Source organism: Anopheles gambiae, chromosome 3 (assembly GCF_943734735.2).
Source record: "Anopheles gambiae chromosome 3, idAnoGambNW_F1_1, whole genome shotgun sequence".
In the NCBI taxonomy this organism is placed as follows: Eukaryota; Metazoa; Arthropoda; class Insecta; order Diptera; family Culicidae; genus Anopheles; species Anopheles gambiae.
The window spans coordinates 65,979,090-66,001,606 of NC_064602.1; the positions used below are offsets into that span (position 1 = coordinate 65,979,090).

Genomic DNA, 22,517 nt, shown 5'->3' on the forward strand with positions numbered 1-22,517 from the left:
CCAGATCACGATCGCGCTGACCGAGGTTGGTAAGGGGTGCCCGATTCGCACCGAACGGAAAGCCATTTTTCGGCACCGGGCGCAGATTAGTGAGCGATTCTCAGTGCTGCTCTCGGTGCGATACGACGTGCGAACGGTTGGTGCGCGCGCTTGTTTCGAGAAACGGAGCAGAAAAAAAGGAAGAAATTAAGTTCTACAGCAACGGTTCGCTTGCCTCTGAGTCTGCCAGTTCCGTGTACCGATTGTCCGGTGGAAAAGTCGATACCGAAGGAAGTTAAGCAAAGCAATCCACTCCAGGAGCTCTTTCCCAACTCGTTCGGGAGCGAGAAAACAAAACAGCGCAAAGGAGAACGGAATACAGCAGAGCAAGAGAATCCAGCGCTGTAGATCGATCGATCACAGGTTCGTGTGGTTTGCCCTTTGCCAAAGTGTGACGCGTGTGTGCGTACTGCGAAGGAAGAAACCGTACACGTATGTGTGTGTGAGAGAGTCTAACGTTACATAGTTCGCTAATACGTAAGTTTGCGTACCTTGGGGTCTCATCTTCCTCTTGAAGTAAGGAAAAAGAACGAAAAAGTCAAGTGCGTTTTAGTACTGCGCTTAGGAAGCAAGTGAAAAGCGAGCAAGTAAAAGGAAGAAATAAAACCCGAAGAAAACACCAGGAACACAATAATCAGGATCGAAGAAGTTGCGCTATATTCACGTCGCCCTTGTGTGTGTTTTTGTGTGTGAAGCAAAGAGAGAAACAACAAAAAACGCGAATCGATTGTGTGTTTTCAACCGCGAACTAATGCCATACTGATACGTGCGAAAGTGTGTACGTGTGTGTGTAATTATATTTGCCACTCGGAAGACTCTGATCGACGACAACTACCTGTTGTGGTGGAATAGAACAGCAGCAGCAGCAGTATCAGCAGCACACTTAAAGGTGAATAATTTGTAATGACGTGTCATTTTAAGGATCATTATGATACTTTTTTGAATATTTTTTTGTTGATCAGGTTGAGTGGGAAATTTTTGAAGGTCAGAATTCGATAAAATCAGTTTGAAATCTATTGCTTTGTGATCCTAAATGCTATATGCATCCTAAAGATAATAAGAGCTCCATTTACTTAGAAAATGCATTAAAACAATAACAACTACGCAATTCAGTAGCTTGTGCTCGTTTCGCTAGCCACCCTTTTTTTAAAGCAAGATCGATCGCCGGCGATTCCGCAGCCAGCCGGATAGACACGCTGGTTGCAACAGGCAGACAAAGCGCTTTCGGTAAAACATTTTCACTGCGAAACCAAGCCTCCATTTCTGTGTCACGTTTGAACGGACGGCTCAAGAAATGAGGACATTGAAGGGTAAACATCAGCTTGCTTGCTTGCTTTCTGTCCCCAAAATGTGACAGATAAAGCGGATCCTGCTGCACTACAGTCATACTATCTCGAAAACCACGTAATCCACGGAGCAAAGCCTGAAGACACTAAAACGAAACCCGCCACACACACACACTACCGGCCTGCTCTATAATGGCGACATAATGGCGACGAGGCGTAAGGAATGCACTTTTCATCGGTGCGTCTTTAGCGCCGCGTAATGCACGGGACAATATGTACACACATACACAGCTACAAAGGTACACATTTAAACACGCAACGGCGAAAGGGGAGATCTGTCTGGGATGAACCTACAAAAAAAAAAAGAAAAGAACCCGCAGAAAGCAAGAGCGAATCGATGAAAAAGGGACCAAGGTCCGTACCGAACGCCGCCAGCGTTTGAAAGACAGCTGAGGAGATGGTGAAAAAGAAAGAGAAAGAAAGAGAAAGAGAGAACGAGGGCTGGGTTCGCTCGACGTAAGTGGGCAGCTTGGAATGTGCAAACAAAAGCATACAGAAAAAGATACAGACACTTCCCCGCGGATGCTCTCCGGATGCTGTTCTTTTACAGGGGGGGATCGTCAGAAACTCCCCGCCAGATGGCGCGAACGGATATCGATCGTTTTTAGAACGCAATCGACTACCACCGGCCATACCACCGTGCCAGGGGAAGGAAGTGAAGCAGTTCTAACCTTGAGAAGGGCTTGTGGGAAGATGTTTATTTCTGGCATTTGGGCTGGTATCGTGAACGATCGGATAGCAGGACTGGTGTGATTGTGTGTGCGTTCCATCTAACACGGAGATGATCGGTTCCGTCGCTGTTGCCGTCTTCTATTTAGTGATCAATTTCTTCTTCAGAAAATTCAGTTAAACACACAAACACACCGGTTGAACGACGACAATTTGGTCTTGCGCTTTTGGCGAACACGTTACGTCACCAGCACAAGCGATAGGAGAAGGTAGACATGGCCTGTGGCAAAGAAAAGGGAAGTTGTGTTGTGGCTGTGTACGTCGAACTCATCGCCTCTCGCTCACCATCTTCGTCGTTGTCGGCAATTTCCAAAAATAAGCATCCCCATTCCATTCTACTTTTGGTGCCTTTTGAGCGAAAAGAGCGAGCGAAAGCGAGAGAGAGAGAGAGAAAGAGAGAGAGAGAGAGAGAGAGAGAGAGAGAGAGAGAGAGAGAGAGAGAGAGAGAGAGAGAGAGAAAGACAGGGATGGATTACTACCAGCAACAAAAACATCCCACCCGGTGGCGGTTGAGGTTCGGACCCAGATTCAGGCCGGAATGCCGAAAAGAAAAACGCGTGACGGCGGTATGTGTTTTTTTGCCCGCTCCAGGGTGCAAATTGGCAAGGATGGTGGTGGTGGTGGTTGTGGTGTCTCGCTGCATCCATTTTGTGATTTTGTGGCAAAGGGTGGGCAGAAACATCGCAAAAAAACTGACACACGCACACAGAGCGAGCATCTGTGGGTCCACAAACTATGAATAGCGGCGTGTGCGTGTGCTGCCCGTGACGACACGCATATGGCTGTACGGTGGTGTGCGTTTGTCAGTTTCGGATAATCGGAACACCTACTTTTTCCGATTAGTTTCGACGCAGTTTGTTTACATTGTGGGATCGCTTCCTTCCGGGCGATGATCGTGAACGGTGGTCGCGGTTCGCCATATAAGGGAAAACAGTAGAACGCCACACACGCACAGACGACGCGTAATAAAACAGCACCAGATTAGCCCGGTTTGCATCATAAATCCAACGTAATCCTCCGGGCAGACGTCCCCCGTCAGCGGGAAATAAAATCAACGAGCGTCGATAGAGCGGACTTAATCCGGCAGTGTAAGTGAAAATAGTACAGCAAAAAAAAAACCCTATACCAAATCCTCACTTCCGCCACGGGTGAAAGGTGAATGAATGATAAATAAAACGTGCCCCACGCCACATTGCCCGCACGCGAAGCGACCGGAAGCGGGAAGCAGCACGGCACAGCGTGTGGCCCTAACCTCCCGAAGCACCCGGTACCGTTGGCCATCCTTTCGCGCGCGCAAGAGTCAGGGTTGGTAAAAGTTGGCATACTGTCCGACTGTCGGGTGGATGCGAGGAAAGACGAAAGAGCATGTGTGTGTGTGTGTGTTGATGATCGTTTCCCTTCGAATGGCGGTTCGGATCGGATTCGGTCGCCCGTGTCGCGATGGAGGTGAAAGTGAAATGACGATTGTTTGCGGCGGTACGAGAAGTAAAGCGACAAACAATAGTAATCGTAGTACTGGTAGTAGTAGTAGGAGCAATGGCAACGGGAGGGGCTAGCCCTAGGCTAATTAAACCATGCGAAGAATTTGAACTCATTGAAGCATTATCGATCGATCGGTGCAGTTCACATCGGCGACTCGGCGACTCGGAGACCGTGCCCCGGCAGCTGTTGTGTACATTAGTTGTGGTTCACGCTTACGAGAGGTATGAACGCAGGATTTGGGAGGGCGGTTGGGAAGGGTGCGAGATGGTGGCGCTTTTTACGCCGGCTAGGCCGGGTTTGTAATTCAAGTGCAGTAATTACACACCAATTACGTTTGACAATGAATTAACGACTTTTCATTGCACTGTTTACGGTAGCTGCCAACAGGGCAGAGCTGCTATGAGAAATGATCTATAGGGAAGGTGTACATCGCGATCGTATTTCATTAACAGATTTTTTTGTGGGGACATTGCTTTGCATTGGTTGACAGTTTAGGGATGAAAATATTAAATTAATTACTAATGCCTATCAATCACATAGAGTTATTAAGCATTTATGTTAGTTATTGAACTTTTTTATACTTTATTAAGTATTCATTTACTTTTTTTCAGATTAAATATTCAACCAGGGCACGATTGCAGCTAGGAGAAATTAATCATCTGAAAACAAATACAGTACATTGAAGAGGACTTTTAAAAACGTGTTGAATCGTTGAATTAAAACACACAACAGTTGAATTACAGCAGCGGAAAAGCATCAGCTACAAAAATGATTCACGTGGATGAAACAGATCCCCTCGGAGGTAAGTTAGCACATTTACGGTTTTGGTAGAGCTTGCATAACGTTCATATATAGAACATATATAGAATATATATAGAACATATTTTAACTCTGGAATAAGCATCTTTTTTCTTATTCTTAACTGTACAAGTCATCTGTCCGATACACCTTTGGGAATGTTTAAACTTCATGCTAGATGAAAATATTCATCAGTGAAAACACTCTTATCGTATCAGAACAACTCTGAACAACAATTAAATATAATTTTATTGAAATATTTTCGTAGCAGGTAAACATTCAGTAGTAAATTCTAGTGTTTGCCAATACCGTAAGAAAGTGTTTGTCATCCAACACACATTTGAACATTTTATTGCTGCTTTAAGGTAATGACTACCTGTAAACTAGCTTGTTAGCACTTTGACCGACAGCCTGACATCGGCATGTTTCGTGTGAGCACGTGCATGGCAAAATGAGAGCGACAATTTCTCGCGAGGCTGTTATCACTCTTTTGTTTCAATGCGATAAGCGGCGTAACGCATGTCGTTCTCGTTCTTTCTTTCCTCCTTCGTTCGTTCTAATGAGAATCACAGAGAGAAAGATGAGCGGTAAGCAAAGCCGTCATACGCTTTCATATGACGCGGCGCTTAAAGTGTTAAGTAGAATTGGAAAAAAATCACAACCACAATCATTGTCATAACTGCTATCAGCGACTTCGCACGATGGAGACGCCTAGTACTTTGACTTTTTTATCACATTACGACACACGTGGTTACGCCAGCGTTCCACATACTTACGAGACTTATTTTCACCACATAATCAAATTCTTGGTATGGTAGAATTGCTCAAATGGAAGACAATTCATAACATCATATGATTATAACATAAAATACACATAGAGATATCGGCACAGGATATAAAATATAAATATTGTATGTATTATTTGCGATGGACATACTATTTTATTTAATCATTTGTTATATAAACAACATGATACAATGTATATAGTTGAATTTTGACATTTTATTTTGCAAAAATCCACAAAAATAGAAATAGTGATCTTTTCGACGAATAACAGCGTAAACAAAAAACAAAGAAAAAAAAAAGATTATTTAATATACCATAAGCGGATGATACTACTCGCAACCCTTGCAATGTTTAACGGGTGTCTTAGAGGATCAGAAGAATGTACAATAGTAAGCAAACGTATTACTAGCACTATTCTCTTGTCGTATATGTTGTACGTCGCAGAAAGAGTGACGCATCCGACTGGCGCGTTAAGTGTAAAAATACAATATTTCCTTGGATGTGGAAGCAATAATACTTAAAGAATAAAGAACTAGAAAATAAGTAAAATAACTAGTCGTGAGCTGCCATATTTGTCACTTGTAGTCCTTTTTGTTCGCGACATGTTGGCCAATCTTTATTTTTGATTTAAAATCTGCTTTAAAATCTGAGCTTAAGTGTTTAAGCAAATCTATTATTGGCTTCCTTCGGCCTAGAACAAACACGTTTATTGAGCAAAATATGAAGGCTAAACGAAAATTCCAGCTTACCTTACCTTTGAAATAAACATTTTACCCAAATTTTGTTAGATTTGATTTTTAGAGTTTTACGTTTTATTTTGTGATCTTATTGGCACGATGTTCTAGCAAAATTTAAAGAAATGAAAATGATGCATAATTTAAATGTAAGAGTGGATACAATTAGCGCTTGCATATAAACAACCGTGCGTCTCCATTGTATAACAGTTTTGTTAATTTTTTTTCATATTATATACTTTGATTTGATTTATTTGTAGCTTATTTATAACAAAATTCATCTTTATTAAATCAAGGGTTTATGACAATCGAAATTGTAAAGACAATCAATATTAAAATTAAACAATAACTACATTAATAAAAAAAACAAGATACATTTCATGAAATAGTAATCTGAAGCAAAGCAGTTTTTTAGACGGCACCTGACATTTTCCAGTATATTCACAACTTGCCTGACGAGGTGTGACATTCTTGAGAATATAAACTATCATCTTGAACTTGAAGCACCTAGCAAGCTACCGTCTGTTAACACCTTTAATTGTTACCGGTGTTGCCGTCGGCTTTGTTTGCTCGTTACTCGCTTTGCACTTTGAGCTGGGTGCGAAAGAATTTACCTATGACAACCTCTACGACCACAAAACAAACAAACGCGTGCACGACAGCTTTTAACCGCCGTTTCCATCTGGCCGGATGCAACGCACAGGCTATTTGTTTGCGCGGAAAGGCGTTTCTGTTTTTCTGTCTCCTACGCTTGTCCAACGCGCAAATGAACCTGGCAGCAAATTTCATGACAATCGGCCACGTTCCCGCGTTTGATGATTAATGTCGAAGAAAAAAGGTACTAGAAACTGTGAACGCTATATAGATTGTGATCTTTCAACTAGTGCCCCGGTTTGGTCGACAATTAATAGCGAAAGCATGTTTAGAACGTAAGCAGAAGTTACACTACTTGAATCTATTCCAACAGGATAAAAAGTGAATTGTTTAACAAAATCTTTTAAACACTATGTTTCATACATTCTTATAGAAACCGCCTTTCTACTACAAAACCGTGTGGGAGAGGCATGAACACACATTTCACTCATAGAATGTCACGCGCACATATATTGTTCCGTCAAGTTGGACTTTCGAGTGTGACTGAAATAGGATGAAACATTAATGTTATTTTATGTTCCCGGTCAGCAAAAGAAAGTTTTGCGAAAGATTAATGATTGTCACGCTGGAGGTCACTTTTACGCTCGTAGCCCATTTCTTTGGTAGATTTTTAGTTTTGCTTACAAAATCAAAAATAGCGTGTGGGGGACGCAGTGTTGACAAGGGGGACGAGATGTTAAATTATGTATCGCTAAAGTGCAAGGTCAGTTAGAGACTTATTTGTATTCTTGAAAAGGAAAAAAGAGAGGGCAGACACTGTTTAGATATTGTATTGTACTAATATCCTGTAACTTCAGGTTTTTTTTTAATTCATTTTTATTTATATGCTTGATCTTGTTTGTTTAGTAAAGCGTAAATTGAATTAATATAAATGAAATTTCAAATAATTAGTATATTAAAAGCCATGTTTTGTAACCCCCATGGATGGAATGTATTTTTTAGTACTTTTAGTACATGAATTCATTCATTTTAGTACATGAATAGCCAAACGTTATTGCATTGGAATAACAAGTGGGCTAAAAATAAAACACATCAAACAAGCAGTCATGCAAACAGCTTTGTCTTTTTTTGTATTTGCAAAAAATATGGTAGTGCTCTTCTGGGGCGTGTATTTGTACTATTTGTATTTTTGTGATCGAAATAAACCGCTTTTGCGTTGCGTTTCGCAGCATCTCATCCTCATGCGAAAAACACTCGCTTTTCTGCTTCTCGCTTGTCTTTGTGTGCTATTGCTTCTAGCTTGTTTTTGTAACCGGAGGGGTAGAAAAGAAAACAACAATTTTGCGCCCACCGATCAATTTTCACTACAAACCGATAATGTCGATTATGCGCCGATCGGTGGTTAACGATCGTTTGATTATATTTGAATATCGTCTACGCTCTGTGCTCTATCTCATTTCTGCTCCACCACTGGGCATCTCTTTTGTGCAGTTGTGTATTAGCAACGGCGCGAAACGACAAGTGGATGAGCGATGAACGAAAATTAGAACCAACCAAGCGTTAGTGAAAAAACCAAGTTGTTTAGAAGCCAAAACACAGCGCCAAGATTAATGTCCGAACAAGAGAACGCGGGCAAAACCTAGTGTTTAAAAAAATGAATGGATTCGATTGAGATGAACCACCGGTATCATCTGTTTTTATTTTTCGTTTTTACTGTTGTAGTTACCTCTCCCAGAGCTCGCTACAGCCAAGGTTACGTGTAGATTGACCCGATTTTTTTTGCGAGTTTGTTTGGTTAGGTTGAGGTTAGAGCGCACAGAGCAATGGCCGCTTGGTACAGCCAACAAAACACACGTTCATTGAGCGTTCGCGAGCCGGTACATTGAAATCGGACGATGATCGCAATTTCCCGAAATAAAATCATCGCCATGCTGGGACTCCACCCCAAATTCCATCCCGGAAGAAGATCGATTACTGAGCGGGAGATAGAAGAGGACGCAGTTATCTAACCTATGAAAGTGATGGGCAAACGGGATAAGCAAAAAAAGAGACACACACACACACACACACACACACACACACACACACACACACACACACACACACACAGGAAATGATGCAGTTTTCGTCAGAAGCTTGCGTGTCCTTACGAACCCATTCCCCATATCACCGAGGGTGGGATGTTGTGAGCCGCGATCTAGCCGCCAATGACATGAGCTGTGCTCAAGGTCATGCCGGGGTGCATTTGCATTGGATTGGCCGCCAGTTTGACCGTGGCTAATAATAATTAGCCGGCCGATGTAGATATGTCTTCCCGCTTCCCACGCGAACATTATTTGGTCAATTGAAGCAGTAATCGATTGGATGAGGAACTGAGTGTGGTGGGGCGACGGAGCACCGAGAGACAGTGCGAATAATGTTGGTAATTAAGATAAAAATACCATGGATGTTAGTATTTAGCAAATGGTTTAGTGCGGAAACTATGCGGCAATATAAATGGTTGGGTACTTTTGAATATTGTTTGTTGCTGAACCATGAAGCTTTTTAAGTATCCTTGACGCAAATGAATTAATGTGCGGCTTGTTGCAGCAATTACATTATTGGCAATGCCACTGTTAGTTCAAATTATTTTCTAGTTTTCTTTTTTTTTTGACTAGGCCGAATAGACAGAAAGACGTTCGATCATATTAAGGCATTGTAGGAATCATTATTGTAGGTCATTCGATTTAATTATCCAAAAAAGCTTCTTCAATATATATATATATATTTTTTCAAAAAACTAAAAGTATATCTGCAGTTGGAATTGCTTAATGTTAATTTCAAAATGGCCAAATTCAAATTTAAAAGATTAAAGAAAAAAACTTATTTTTGTAGTTTGATCCTGGATCTAAATGTATCAGGAATATCAGTGACGATACAATCGATGTTTGAAAATATTGTCTTCAATTTTCAATCACAATAACAACAGACTATCGGCCTTCAGCACCATTTTTCGACCGAAAAAAATCGATAGGCGCTCACGTAAAACTGGAAGTATAATTATTTTTTTCATACCCCTACATGAAGTCGATTCCCAACGAGTTCAGTATTTAGTGTAGGTAAACTATTTTTTTTCAATAATTAATCAAATGATTTTTTATCACCAAAACTATTGAAAAATAACCAAACATTTACCAACTTGCTTTTTCATAACGTTTTTCAAAAACATCAACTTTGGTTTATGGCATTTTTCTGATATTCGAAAATTTCCGCAGCTCAATGCGTCGCTGATGTTTCCCCTTACAAAGCGGAACGATCGAATTTTGTAGCATAGTTCATTTTGCTCGTGAGTGTCATGGTATAGTTTTTAAAAATACCAGTAAAATGAACACATGGAGGCGAAATGAGTGTCAAATGACACCAACATGATAGCCGGATCGATCGAAAAATTGTGCTGGGACCGAATATTGCGTTAAAAAATACAATCACTCACGATCCTCTGTCCGAATCTTAATTCAGACTCTTTTTGCTTGTTATTTTACTCCCCACTCATAGTTGGTCTAGTTTGGCCAAAGGATAACGAAATGAAGAGTTTGTATGCCTCTTCATTGTTAAAATTCTCAAATAATAGAAGTGTTTCGTTCTTTATATAGCCATTAAACATAGTAAAGGATCGATTAGAGGCGAATAAGGCGATTAGGTTCAAAGTCTCTATACAACAAAATCTTATAGATCCTGTTTGAAATGGTTTAACCTCTTTTACTATGTTTGTGATTTTCATATTTGCTCTAGACTTTTTGCTCTGATCTTTTATATTTTAGTACCATTTTTTCGATTCTGAGTTCACTATATTTGTTTTTAGTTTTTAGCATGGGAACATTACTTACTTTCTAATTCGACGATACAATTGCTTTGCGGTCTTGGCCTGCCTCAGAAGTGTCCGAAACCACTCATGGTGCCTTCGTCTGCCAGTCCGTTATACTGGCCTTAATGGCGGATGCCTCCACGCCATCTTGCCACCTCAGTTTGGGCCTACCACGCCTCCTCTGTCCTTGTGGACGGCCTAAAAAGACTTTACTAGGGCTAGCAGGGGAACATTAAGGCCGGGCTACATTGATCGTACTCGCAAGTGTAATTATGATTTTCACTAGCGCAACTGGCGGCGGCTGGTGGAAGCTTTTTTTGGTCATCGAGGGAATGGACCTGCCGGATCTCAAAATTTAGTAGTTTTTCCATCGTTTTCCATTGCAAAAATGGATGCAATGCGTGCAAGACATGTGCATCTACCTTTTACAAAACTTTTCTCGTCCAAATTAAGTTAAAAACATGGAAAAAACACATATTTTCTGAAGCGGCTCCAAATTGTTTGGAAAAATGCTTCGGTCAGCCGCCGCCAGGTGCGCTAGTGAAAATCAAAATTACACTCAGGAGTACGGTCAATGTAGCCCGGCCTTTATATGTTAATAATTTACTTAAACAAATGGTGGTTGAATTTAAGGCTCTAATTTATGTATTCAAGACACTAAGTTATATAACAACTATATTATAGGGTTTTACAAGTCAGAATAGAATGTCAGCAAAACAATTTTAGAAGCTCAAGATTCACTTTAGCTGTCAAACGTTGTTGTTTCACCGCACCGATGCTATTTTCAATAGCGCAAATTGATTTTTAAATCGCTCAAGTTGTTTTTTTAGAGGCCTTTCGCATCGTTTTGCAAATTCAAACACGAATTTTGAGATCGTTGGCAAAGCAACGAAGATGAAAGCTCTTACAAAAGATTTAACAGCTTCAACAGTTTCTTACCTTTTTTCACAATTTTGCATGTCAAACAACCACGCCATATCGCCATGTAAGGTCTCCTCGAGCTTCTCTTTTCAATTTTTCGGTTGTTTCCTTTCCACCTCGGAAGCTGTATCTTGGTGACTAAAAGTATTCAAAACTACATGACAGTACATCGTTGGTTGGCCCACCGTGACCCTTGTGCTTACATTTTTCCTCCTCCTTTTGAATGATGATGCAGCTCGCTTGCCAACATCATTTCCTCAATCGAGGCAGTAATCAGTCCGTTGCCAAGACGAGCAGGGAAATAAACAACGTTTTGCATATGGATTCGGGGAGTGTCTCTTATGCCTTCTTTTTTTATTTATTTTTCACTTGACTCTCCGCGAATTTTCAACGCCAGTTACAGCCGTGTCGACGTCCTCAAGTGATATATTCGTCATCTACTTGGCGTCACTAGATTAAGCGGTGGGAAGGGGTTGTTGTAAAGCCGTTTGACACACGGACGTGTATACATACAGTTGGATTAATTAATTCTATTCGGTCGCTACTGAACGCTGACGACGGTCTAATCCAATTGACACTCGTACGATCGTACGGCTAAACGAAACTGATCGTTTAACGCTCGGTTGTTGCAGCGCGAAAGTTTTGAGCGAACAAGTAAACATTCCGGAACTCTAAGTCCATATCCATACTTCAATGAACGAGACCCTCCGCCGTGATGTGTTTGCCTGGGTACTTTTCCAACAAGGATCTGATCGCTATGGCAGACAAAACAGTGCACCCTCAACGCGTGACGCCCCTAACGCCCGCCACTTCGTACCAGGAGTGAAATTCCTTCGATCGGTGCCAAGAGTATGGGGATGTTCAACATCACGTCTTGCCTCGGGTTCGAAGACGGGGTGCATCGATTCATCGGGTGACATTCGTTGCAATCGCATGGTAGCAATTTTGGCGGTCAACAAACGGTCACTGTCGGGTTTTGTTGACACTTTGGACTTTCGGATGTGGGTGACTGTGTGTGTGTCTGTGTACTCCCCCAAAAAGATACTCACGGTCGATTTAAGCAGAAGGAGTGCTTCTGTATCAGTGCGGTGAAAGTGCGCAGTTGTTTGCTTTCTTTCTGTTGAAATCTAGTAGGGAGAGATTGTGAGTACTAAAAAGTAGATCAAAAAATCATTTACGGCTACAGTATATTTTTTTTTTTCATTTGCATTCAACAGCTAATTTCAAACAGTTTAAAAGGCTTAACAAGTGCATTTATATCACTTCCTGTTGTACGTGTTGTAATCAACATTTTTAAATAAAGAACTATAAATATTCATGAATTAAAAAATCCAAATAGGTGCAGTAAAAATTCTATTTTTGATATTCAATGGTTTTTCTTGCAGGACTATCGGAGTCCAATAACATAATTAAAAAAACAAAATGAAGCAAGATTTTATTATTTCATTAGTTTTTATTCTACCAAAATTGGGAAAATCAATATGAAAATAATGAGTTTTTTCTTAAAATTTTCCTAAATTTTGCAAACTAAACAAACCCAAAAAAAGTTCTAAAATGTTGTTATTTTTAAAATTTGTTTTCGGATTTGTCATTTCTAAAGTATTGATTGAAAAACTGTTTACAGATTTCCGATAAAAGATTTTCAATGTTTGATAACAGGGGTCTCCAAACTATGGCCTGTGAGCCGCATGCGTCCCTGGAGAGCCTTTAATACGGCCCGCGATGACTTTTAAAAAAAAACAGTTTATTATTTTTATTAGTTTAATCAAAATTTCAATGTTTACTTTTTCAATTTAAACTAGATTTTCAATAATTGAAAGTGGTGCAATTTTGATACATTCAGTTGATATTTTCTCATTAAAAAGAGATTTAAACGATCATGTATCAGCTAAAGGTAACGTCAAAATGGTCCTCAACAACGATATTCGTGAAACAATGCGGCCCGCCAAGGTTTTTGCTGAGATTGTTTAGAGTACATTGCTCTCAAGTTGTGACTTTAAATTCATCGTCGGTTTAGAGCAGAACGTAACTGATAAGAGTCGAATATCAGTCATTAAACGAAACCCCTCATCCCAACAAGAACTACACGATGCGTTTGATCCTACTAGAATAACATTCGATATGTATAATTCGCTATGTACTCAAATTTAGTACAGATTATTGTACAATTTTATTACTCATTATGTGATATTTTGCCTTTACTTCAACTTTCATTTTGAAGAGTATTTCACTTTCCTTTGAGTAATAGTTTTCCCCCCTTTTATTTCCTTTACAGACATTCCACCAGCGTTCCCGTACCGAGAGGTGGAAATTAAGCGCGGCATCGATCCAAAACAGATATACGAGCTCAGCTCCGAGCTTGGCAGGTCAGTAACAAACCCAAGCTGGGATGGAGGTTGTGTGTGTTTTGCGTGGTGGTGGTTGTTGGCAGGTGGGCTAAAATTAGAACGCACCAGCAAAGCAAGCAAGCAAGCGCCCGTTGTCGTGTTGTGGTTGCCACCGTCGCCATAGTCGCCGTCGTCGTCACTAGCGCGTCGTCTGCCGTTAGCGTCGACACGGGATGGCGATTGTCCATCTTTCATCATCCGTTGACATGCTCTCGTGGCATCTACACCGCGCCTAAGCAGTCTGGCCGTGTGCGGGGTCATGTAGATTCCTTTCCCGGGTGAAACCCCGGGTGGCAAGGGAAAAATACATTTGTGTGTGAGTGTGTGTGTGTAGAGGTAGAATGTTTTTCCATCCGCAATTGGTCGCGTCCACGAGTGTGACGCGACAGCGAAGAACGATGTCAGAGTGGCTGTTGAAGCACCTGTTAGTCTAGTAATATAGGCAAAAAGAAGAAGAGAGAGAGAGAGGGGAGCTGTGGCTGCTTAATCCTCGCTCGAATGGTTTCACCATGAGTCGCCATTGCCTGGGTGCTCGTCCTCGTGCCCACGGGGTCAAATTAGTTGTCGGAGGGTTGGACTCACGTGGTACGGCGATGTCTTTAACGTCTGAGGTGCTAAACGTGCCAGGACTGGTCCATCGATTGATAGTTTTAGTGGGAAAGATTCTGGCAGCCAAAAGAATACACCACGAATAATGTTTTGCGATGTCAATGTTTGTGGCCACTCCCGCTGCAACAACCTACGGTATGTTGCACGTGTAGCGATGTTAATAGCAAAAGGCTTCCCGGTCTGTGCACGATGAATAAGACTTGCCAGCTTGCCAACTTTACCAGCAAACCATGTTAGGTGTTGGGAGCAGAAAATGGGGAAGAAAAACACAAACAACGTCGAAATCAATCGGAAGCTGGTGAGTAATTAGTGGACATTCCTGATTGAATGCGTCATCGCTTATTAATGGTGCGTCCATTGATCATACGGTTATTAATAGAGAAGTGAACATGTTAAACAACCGGCAGCTTGCTTCGGCTTTTGAGCCAAATAGAGATTGTTTTGCCCCACGGGTAAGTGTCCCTTTCCGAGGCAGGCATCCTCTTGAGACCGATTAATATATCATATTCGAGCAGTTCGAGCTTGAACGCAAATCAATTTTTAGATGGTCTGGTCGTCTGGTCCGGTCGGCGTAATTTATCATTAGCACGCCGCAGCAAAGTGGAATGCGGTCTGTAGCCAAGCGAATCGGTAAATGACAGCTCGAAATATGTACTGTGAAAATGTCAAAATAAATTGATGTCGAGCAAATGGTACAAAGCGAGGAGCAAACTGATAGTCCCTAAGAACAGTTGTTGCGTGTGGCAGCTGTAACACAAGAAACACAGGTTGATACTATTTACATGCAATTGGCCAAGTTGTTAAAAGTTTTTTACGATCTCAGGATTTAGTAGCTTGTTAAGTGCAACACTTACCCGACCATCATTAACCGCTATTGCTTTCTTGGTTCGGTGTCCGGCAGGGGAAAGTTCGGCGTAGTCTACAAATGCAAGGAAAAGTCGACCGGCGTCCGTCTGGCGGCCAAATTCATCCAGATCGTAAAGAAGGGCGACCGGCGCAACATCGAGCGCGAGGTGCACATGATGAACGTGCTACACCACTCGAAGATCGCTCAGCTGTACGCGGCGTACGAGTTCGATCGTACCTTCTGCGTCATGATGGAGCTGTAAGTAGCACCGACCGTCCAAACGGGGACGGGGCGATCGTTTCAATCGATCTAAATACACCTACACTAACCTTCGTTCTTCTTTCCTTTTCTCTATTTCAACCAGCGTGGAGGGCGGCGAACTGTTCGATCGAGTGCTGGACGAAAAGTTCGTGCTGACCGAGAAGGCGTGCTCGATCTTTATGCGCCAGATCTGCGATGCGGTCGCGTACATCCACGGCAATAACATCATCCATCTCGACATGAAGCCGGAGAACATACTCTGCCTGACGGAGAGCGGAAACCGGATCAAGATCATCGATTTCGGGCTGGCGCGCGAGTACGACCCAGACAACAAGCTGCAGGTGCTGTTCGGGACGCCCGAGTTTGTCGCCCCGGAGGTGGTCAACTTTGAGGCGATCTCGTTCGCCACGGACATGTGGAGCGTTGGTGTGATCGCTTACGTGCTGTGAGTGTTGCTGGTTGAAGATGCACATGAAATTGGTTGATTAATAACGTACCCTTTTGCAGAGTTTCCGGACTTTCACCTTTTGCCGGTGAGGATGACATTCAGACGATGGGCAACATAACGATTGGGAGATACGATTTCTTGGATGAAGCGTTCGACAACGTTTCGGAGGAAGCGATCGACTTCATCAACCGGTGTTTGGTTAAGGAACAAAAGTATGCAGAAGCGATGTTATAGCAATGTCAATTCATTAACACTGTGTACTATCCTTCCAGGGAGCGTCTGACAGCGGAAGATGCGCTCAAGCACAAGTGGATCAAGCGGAAACCCCAGTACCATCCAACGAATCGGCGACCATCGCTCACCAACAGCTTCAAGCCGATTCTGCTGGAAAGCAACAACAACAGTAGTAATGTGACGGTAGGCGACAAACACGACTCAAGCCGGATTCGAAACCCGCTAGTCTCACTCCACACTCACAAATGGAATGAATCTCTCTCTCTCTCTCTGCTTTTTACAGAACGCCGAAATTGCTAAGGACAATCTGAAGGAACTGGTAGGCAAGTGGGACGAAACGCCCAACAATCGGTACGCGTTCGAGCAGGACACGGAGAACATTATTGCGCCGTCCGGCGAAACCGTACAGCTGCGACGGCCCACGCTACCGGAGCTGGCCGGGCTAGCGAACGGCAGCAACACGTCCGGCAGCCGGAGGGGCAGCATAGCGCGAGGTTAGTCGGCAAACCGCACGTGACCCGTTTGCGTAGCGCATAGTTTTGTGGCTCCATTTTTTTTATTGTTCGTTCCGTTCAGCTAAATGGCACTCTTGAGGGTATAGAAATGTGCTGAGGGTTAAAGCATTGTTTGACGCCTAGCTTGCAAAGAAGGGGAAAGGTATCGTTTGCTAAATTTGCTACCAAGCGGTGCCGATTAGCTGTTTGAAATGGATATTTTGTTCATTGTTTATATTTTATTTGGCAACAAAAGAACTCTAAACGACTGTCCTCATTCAAGTACATTCACATCGTCATTATCAATGTCATTACTATCATCAGTAATCACTATCATCATTCACCATCAAAGGCAGGATATGCGCAGTTCGAATGAAGCGAGATTATTTTCTAAAGCAAACGGCCCAATCAACTAACACCAAAAAGCACGTGCATTGGCAATAAAGCACTAAACTAAATACACATTTCCACTTCCATAAGCTCACCACTGCCGTTTTGTCACATTTAAACAACAGCAGATCCCTTCATACGACCGTCACCCTCCGATTAGTACAGCTCTACCACTCCGAATCCATTTTTAACTGGTCTTTATCTTTTTCCATCTTTCTATTCCCCGTTTCCTTCGTTTCGATCCCATATCCAATTTGGTTTCCGTCCAACGGTGTCGGTTCGGGTCGGTCGGTACAATGATAATGATGTTTTGCATTCCCGCACAGACCGGGACAGTAAATTGAGTATACTGTTCCCGCTCTAGAGCTAGAGATACTTTACGCCCTACCTGCCCTATAGTTTCATTAGTTTTCCCCGAAGCTCACACGAAGCTGTCGCTTAAAGTTAGTTAGCATCTAGGGTACGATTTGGCTCGATGTAAATATAAACGTACTAAAATAAAACAAAAACACTCCACGTGCCGACACCAGCCGAGACGCAAGCTTACGATCGCAACGCGGAACGACGTAGTACCTTCGCTCCACAAACTGACGACGACGACCACTGAACGACTGGGCAGGAAATGGAAATGTAAATGATAGTTGATAGTATTTTAGACCCTACACCCTGTGACCAACTTCCTCATGCAATGTGTTCTCCCTTTTATTGCGTTCACCATCCACTCTGATTTGCCGGTAACAATTGTGTTTTGCCGTGGTTTTCTTTTGACCCTATGGCTAACTAACATGACCATCCAGTTTGAGTTTGACTGAGCGGCAGTTTACCCGTAGAGAGTAGAGTGCATTATCTTAATTTTTTAATGGTTTCGCATTGCCACTTATCTTTAATCCAATCCTTTGCAAACCTTTAAAATCCGTTGCAACAACATAGTCTTTTGGAATATTTAAAGCCATTTGGAAATTCAATCTAATCATTCCACCCTTATTCGTCGCCCATTCTCGATGTGTTCAACTTAAAAAGCACATTCGCCTATATTTTTGCTTATATTCGGTGCTTATGAATTCTTCGCTTTCTTTTCCCTTCCTTTACGTGTCTCTAACCTACCGCTTCGTGGATGATTTCTTCGAAAATGCTTTTAATGCGTTCGCTGTGTCGATCACACTAACGCTGATGATGCTGATGATAATGATGATGATGATGATGGTGATAATGCTGCAATAGCTTGCCGTAAGCGAATGGATCTGCAAGCGGCGTCACCGGAGCTGCTAAACGAGAGTTAGAACCGACTATGAACCGTATACTTAAGAAAACGCATATTCCGCGCGTAAAAAACAATGGTGCGCAACGTTACCAAGAGTTAAATATGTTTGTGTGTGTGTGTTTTAGTAATTTACGCTTTGCATGCATCCTAGTAGATTGCCGCTGCTGTACAAAGCATCTAATATTTCGCTCTTTGCTACGATTTGCTATTTCTTCTATATAACGTGTCGCACATGTAGTAGCCCTCGATGTGAATGAAGACGCAGAGAGTAACGCCGAAAATGAAGCACCGAATCAGGGTAGCGATTCGAACTACAATGTCCATCGCCGTTACGACGAGCAGCAAACGAAGCACCAGCAACACCACTACGATCCGGACAAACCACCAATAGTGCTGGAGTTGACGCAACAAACAAGAGCTGAAGCAGAAGAGTCGAACGCATCCGACAGCTTGTCGCTCTCAACTAACACTTTTCCGGCTACTAATAGTGAGCGATTTGATAGCTGTCAGCGCAGTGTGACGTCTAACAGCGCCCGCTACGATGAGGCACCTGCGGTACAGGGTGGTAACGCAGCTAGTGGTGGTAGTAGTAGAAGTATTTGCAGTAGTGATAGTAACGGCAGTATTAGTAGTTATAGTAGCTTAGAGGAAAGAGCGCCTACTGCTAACCAGCAAATGCCAGCTTGCGCAAATACCGACGGTGGTCTTGAGCCGGCATCAAAGACCATCGTCATCGTCGTCCAGCAGCCGCATCCCGTCCCAAACTCATCCCCACACACCAACAACACGCACACTGATACAAACGCATCCAACGGACGGCCAAACCGTACGTCCGTGTCGTCCGATTTCCTTTCCGCAGATAGTGACTCTGTTGCGTCCTCCTGTGACACCACGGCAAGCGTGTGCACGGATCCGGCCCCATCCCCAACAACACCACTACACCTTCTACACCCAGGGTCACCTGCCCAACCGAACCCACCACGGACCGTCGGTTCCGCGGGTGATGGTGACGCGGTGACCGATACACACCGGGACAAGGTACGTGACGATTTGCGCAAACTTTCCGATTTACTAAAGCTTTCCCTCACGAACGTGAAGGCACTGGATGGAGTGGAGCAGTCGGCACTGAACGCATCGACCGTCACCACACCGACAACCCCCGCACCTGCCCTCGAGCTGGACAGTGAGCTGGAGAGTCTCAAGTCGAAGGTGAACACGATCCGCACCTCCCGGGCGCAGAACAAGCTGAATGAGCTGGCCCAGCGGCCCGACTTCCTCGCGAACGATCCGTTCAAGCTGCCCACGTTCCGGTTCCTGCCCAAGTCTATCAGTCTCTGCAACGAAGATTCGGTGTTCAAGGAGAACTATACGAAGTTTTGCGATCGTAACGCGTCTGGCAGGTTATCGCGCGAACAATCGCAGGAGACGACGGTAAGCGAAAAGATAGATACAGTCGGTACAATTGTACGCAAGAAGTCGACCACGTCGTCAACGACAAAGAAGAAAAAAGATCCAGAAGGAGCGGCCACGGCGACGACGACGACCACAACCACTACGACCTTCTCGAGTACACCCTCGGGAAAGATCGCTTCCACTACTACGGTGCGCAAAACGATCGTTAAACAGCAGAAGATTGTAGTGGAAGATGCGAGTTCGAGTGTGACAACTGTCGGGACCTCCGAGAGCAGCAGATCGAGATCGATCGCACCAACCAAGAGTCTCGATGTGTCATCATCGTCAACGGCATTGGACAGCAGCAAGTTAACGCATTCGGCTTCGATCAAGCGTACCAAATTCCGCGTCAATCAGCTCAGCAGTCGAGATGTGCCGGTGGCGATTAACTCCGTCGCACGGCGCTATCTCGAACGGAGTGGTATACAGGATGATCTTTCCACGTCGGCCGCCAGACTGCCCCGTACGCTCAGCCCCACCGGCCCGGGTCAGACCACGCTCGACGACACGGTGACGGTGAACAATCTGCGCAACAGTGCGCTACGACTGCGCAGCTCGGTTTCGGTGGACTGGGATGCGATGGAGGCGGTCGAAAATCGATCGATGAAGACGATCAACACCTTCCTGAAGCGGCACGCCGTAGCCAGTTCGGCCGTGAAACAGATCCAAGCACAGCTAGAGGCAACCATTACAACGCACAAGTAGGATAGACGGATTCCTCTGCTCACAATCAGGGTGTTTGAGGGTGTTCGATAGCAATGAGATGATTGTACATACAATACGCACCCTCTTTTCTATACGCCATGTGTATTTATACGTAGCTTTACTTATCGGTGATGTAAGCAGTAGTGAAGTGATGCAGTTTCAGTGTTAGCATATTTTTGTATAGATCACACACACGATCGTAGGAGGTAATGGTTATAGAGAAAAGAAGAGGAAAGGCACAATACGCTGTAGTGCCTTATCGCACCAAGTGTGATTAGGTAGAGAGTATGTAGCTTACAATTCAAAGTGAATCACAAAAGATGGGAATAAAATGCAGAGAGAATTCTGATACTCTACGCTATCTTCGTAAGGGGTACGTCAATGTTGCTCTGTAAATGTAAGCAAAAATCAATTTAAAATATGGATATTGAAATAAAGAATATACGTAAAATTAAACTCTCCACAAGTAATTAATGCAATTAATATACCAAGTATCTAAGAAACCAACGCACAAATCATTCTTCAAAGCAATTAACTCTCTTATTTTTCAAAAAAGCGGTCAAACACATTTCATCATTGTCCGCGGTTGTGCTTATTCCTCAGGTAAGACAAATTGAGGTGTTGAATATACCGTATATTTTAGCGTGCATAACAATTATCTTTAAGGTCAAAACCAAGGAAAAAAACCAAATAAGGGGGTCGTCATATACGCGTAGTAGCTTTTTGATTACACCTTCGACGTGTAGCGGAGTTTAGGGCAAGTGTGCCACCTCAAGCATTTCATGTTATAACTCACTAAAACGTGTTTATCAAAAGCCGTTTTGAATCTCATAACCATTTTACATCTATTTCCTCACTTATAAATGAGTTTGAGTTGAAATATTAGCAAACAAAACTAGTTTTGAAGCGTTTTACATAGGGTAAAAAATGACGGTGTTTTTTGGGCTATGGGGCAAGAGTGCCAACCATATGGGGCAAGACGGCCACCTGGATAAAATGAGCAAATTTCTTGGATAATTGAAGATTTTTATGTGTGTGGCACTAGTGTATGTAGTGCTACATGGCTTGAGTCATCAATGAACCATTTTTGATCACCAACTGTACCCCAATGTGGTAGATACTGGTCTGTTTTTTCGTGGTGAAATCCGTTCATGATATCCAGCACCATACCGCTGCACTCCAAAATAATGTTAATATTTTTGGATTTTTTTAACTGGATTTTTAGTGACAAAAAATATTTCACTTCAACTAGCTCAGCGAAAAATTTTACTCGGTTCTTTGTTATTATGTATTTGGAGAGCTTATTTGGTATAAGTTGATTGGCTGTTTTTGAATTTTGCTGAACTTTGCAAAAATGGATGTGCAATGGTGAGGTTTTGCTATAATCACGACAGTCAAAGCATTAAATTCAATACTCATAACAGATTTAGAAAAATAAAAGCAAAACTCAGTTCTATTTCAATTCATACGATAATACAAAATGTTTACTCGATTGACAACCCAAAAGGTTAGACCGAACCAAAAAGTTGATCCGATAAACACTCTAAAATAAATTCTGAGTAAGCAGAGGAGCAGAATGAGGCCGATGGGCTAAGAGTCTCTATAATAACAATAAATCATTTTTGCCAAGGTACAACACTGCCTGTGAATATGCATGTATTTTCTATGTAGGTAGTTTTAAATATATTGCGATAGCAACTTACAACTTCCAACAATTGTTCGAGATGCTCCTGCATGTGACTGATAACCCTATGAACTTTTGACACGTTTGCTACACAGACCATTTTGACTTTGGCCAAATTCGCGCAACTAAAACAGCTTATCTTGACGAACAAACCAGCAATTCCCAAGCAACAAAATCGAGCGAATGCTTTCTCGCTCAGGTCAGGTTGGATGATCTGCTGGGTAGAATCAGAAAATATACGGCCTCAACACGATTTTTCGATCCAAAACAATTTGATCGGCGCTCACGCTTATTTGACAATAAAACTATCTCTTTTGTACTCTCACTTTTCTGTTGTATGGTACTATTGCTTATTTATTACCACATTAAAATATAAATTATAAAAAATAAATATTTTTTAATATTTTATTTTATTATACGCAATTAAAAAAAAAAAAAAAAAAAAAAAAAAAAAAAAAAAAAATATGGCACG

General features: G+C 42.6%; 1 protein-coding gene across 5 annotated transcripts; it reads left to right on the forward strand.

Moving 5' to 3' along the window:
• The first annotated feature begins 57 nt into the window (after positions 1-57).
• LOC1269214 (caM kinase-like vesicle-associated protein) lies at positions 58-20,817 on the forward strand. Of its 5 annotated transcripts, XM_061662353.1 has the most exons (10): positions 58-928; positions 4,208-4,398; positions 13,549-13,639; positions 15,171-15,374; positions 15,481-15,822; positions 15,885-16,037; positions 16,098-16,242; positions 16,343-16,553; positions 18,443-19,242; positions 19,303-20,817. In XM_061662353.1, exons 2-10 carry the CDS (start codon positions 4,365-4,367, stop codon positions 20,359-20,361), a joined length of 3,039 nt encoding a protein of 1,012 aa, XP_061518337.1. In that variant the 5' UTR covers positions 58-928; positions 4,208-4,364; the 3' UTR covers positions 20,362-20,817. The 5 variants fall into 5 exon arrangements, with proteins under 5 accessions (XP_061518337.1, XP_061518335.1, XP_061518339.1 ...); XM_061662351.1 differs by having other exon boundaries at positions 18,443-20,817; XM_061662355.1 differs by having other exon boundaries at positions 59-928; positions 19,064-20,817.
• Positions 20,818-22,517: the final 1,700 nt, after the last annotated feature.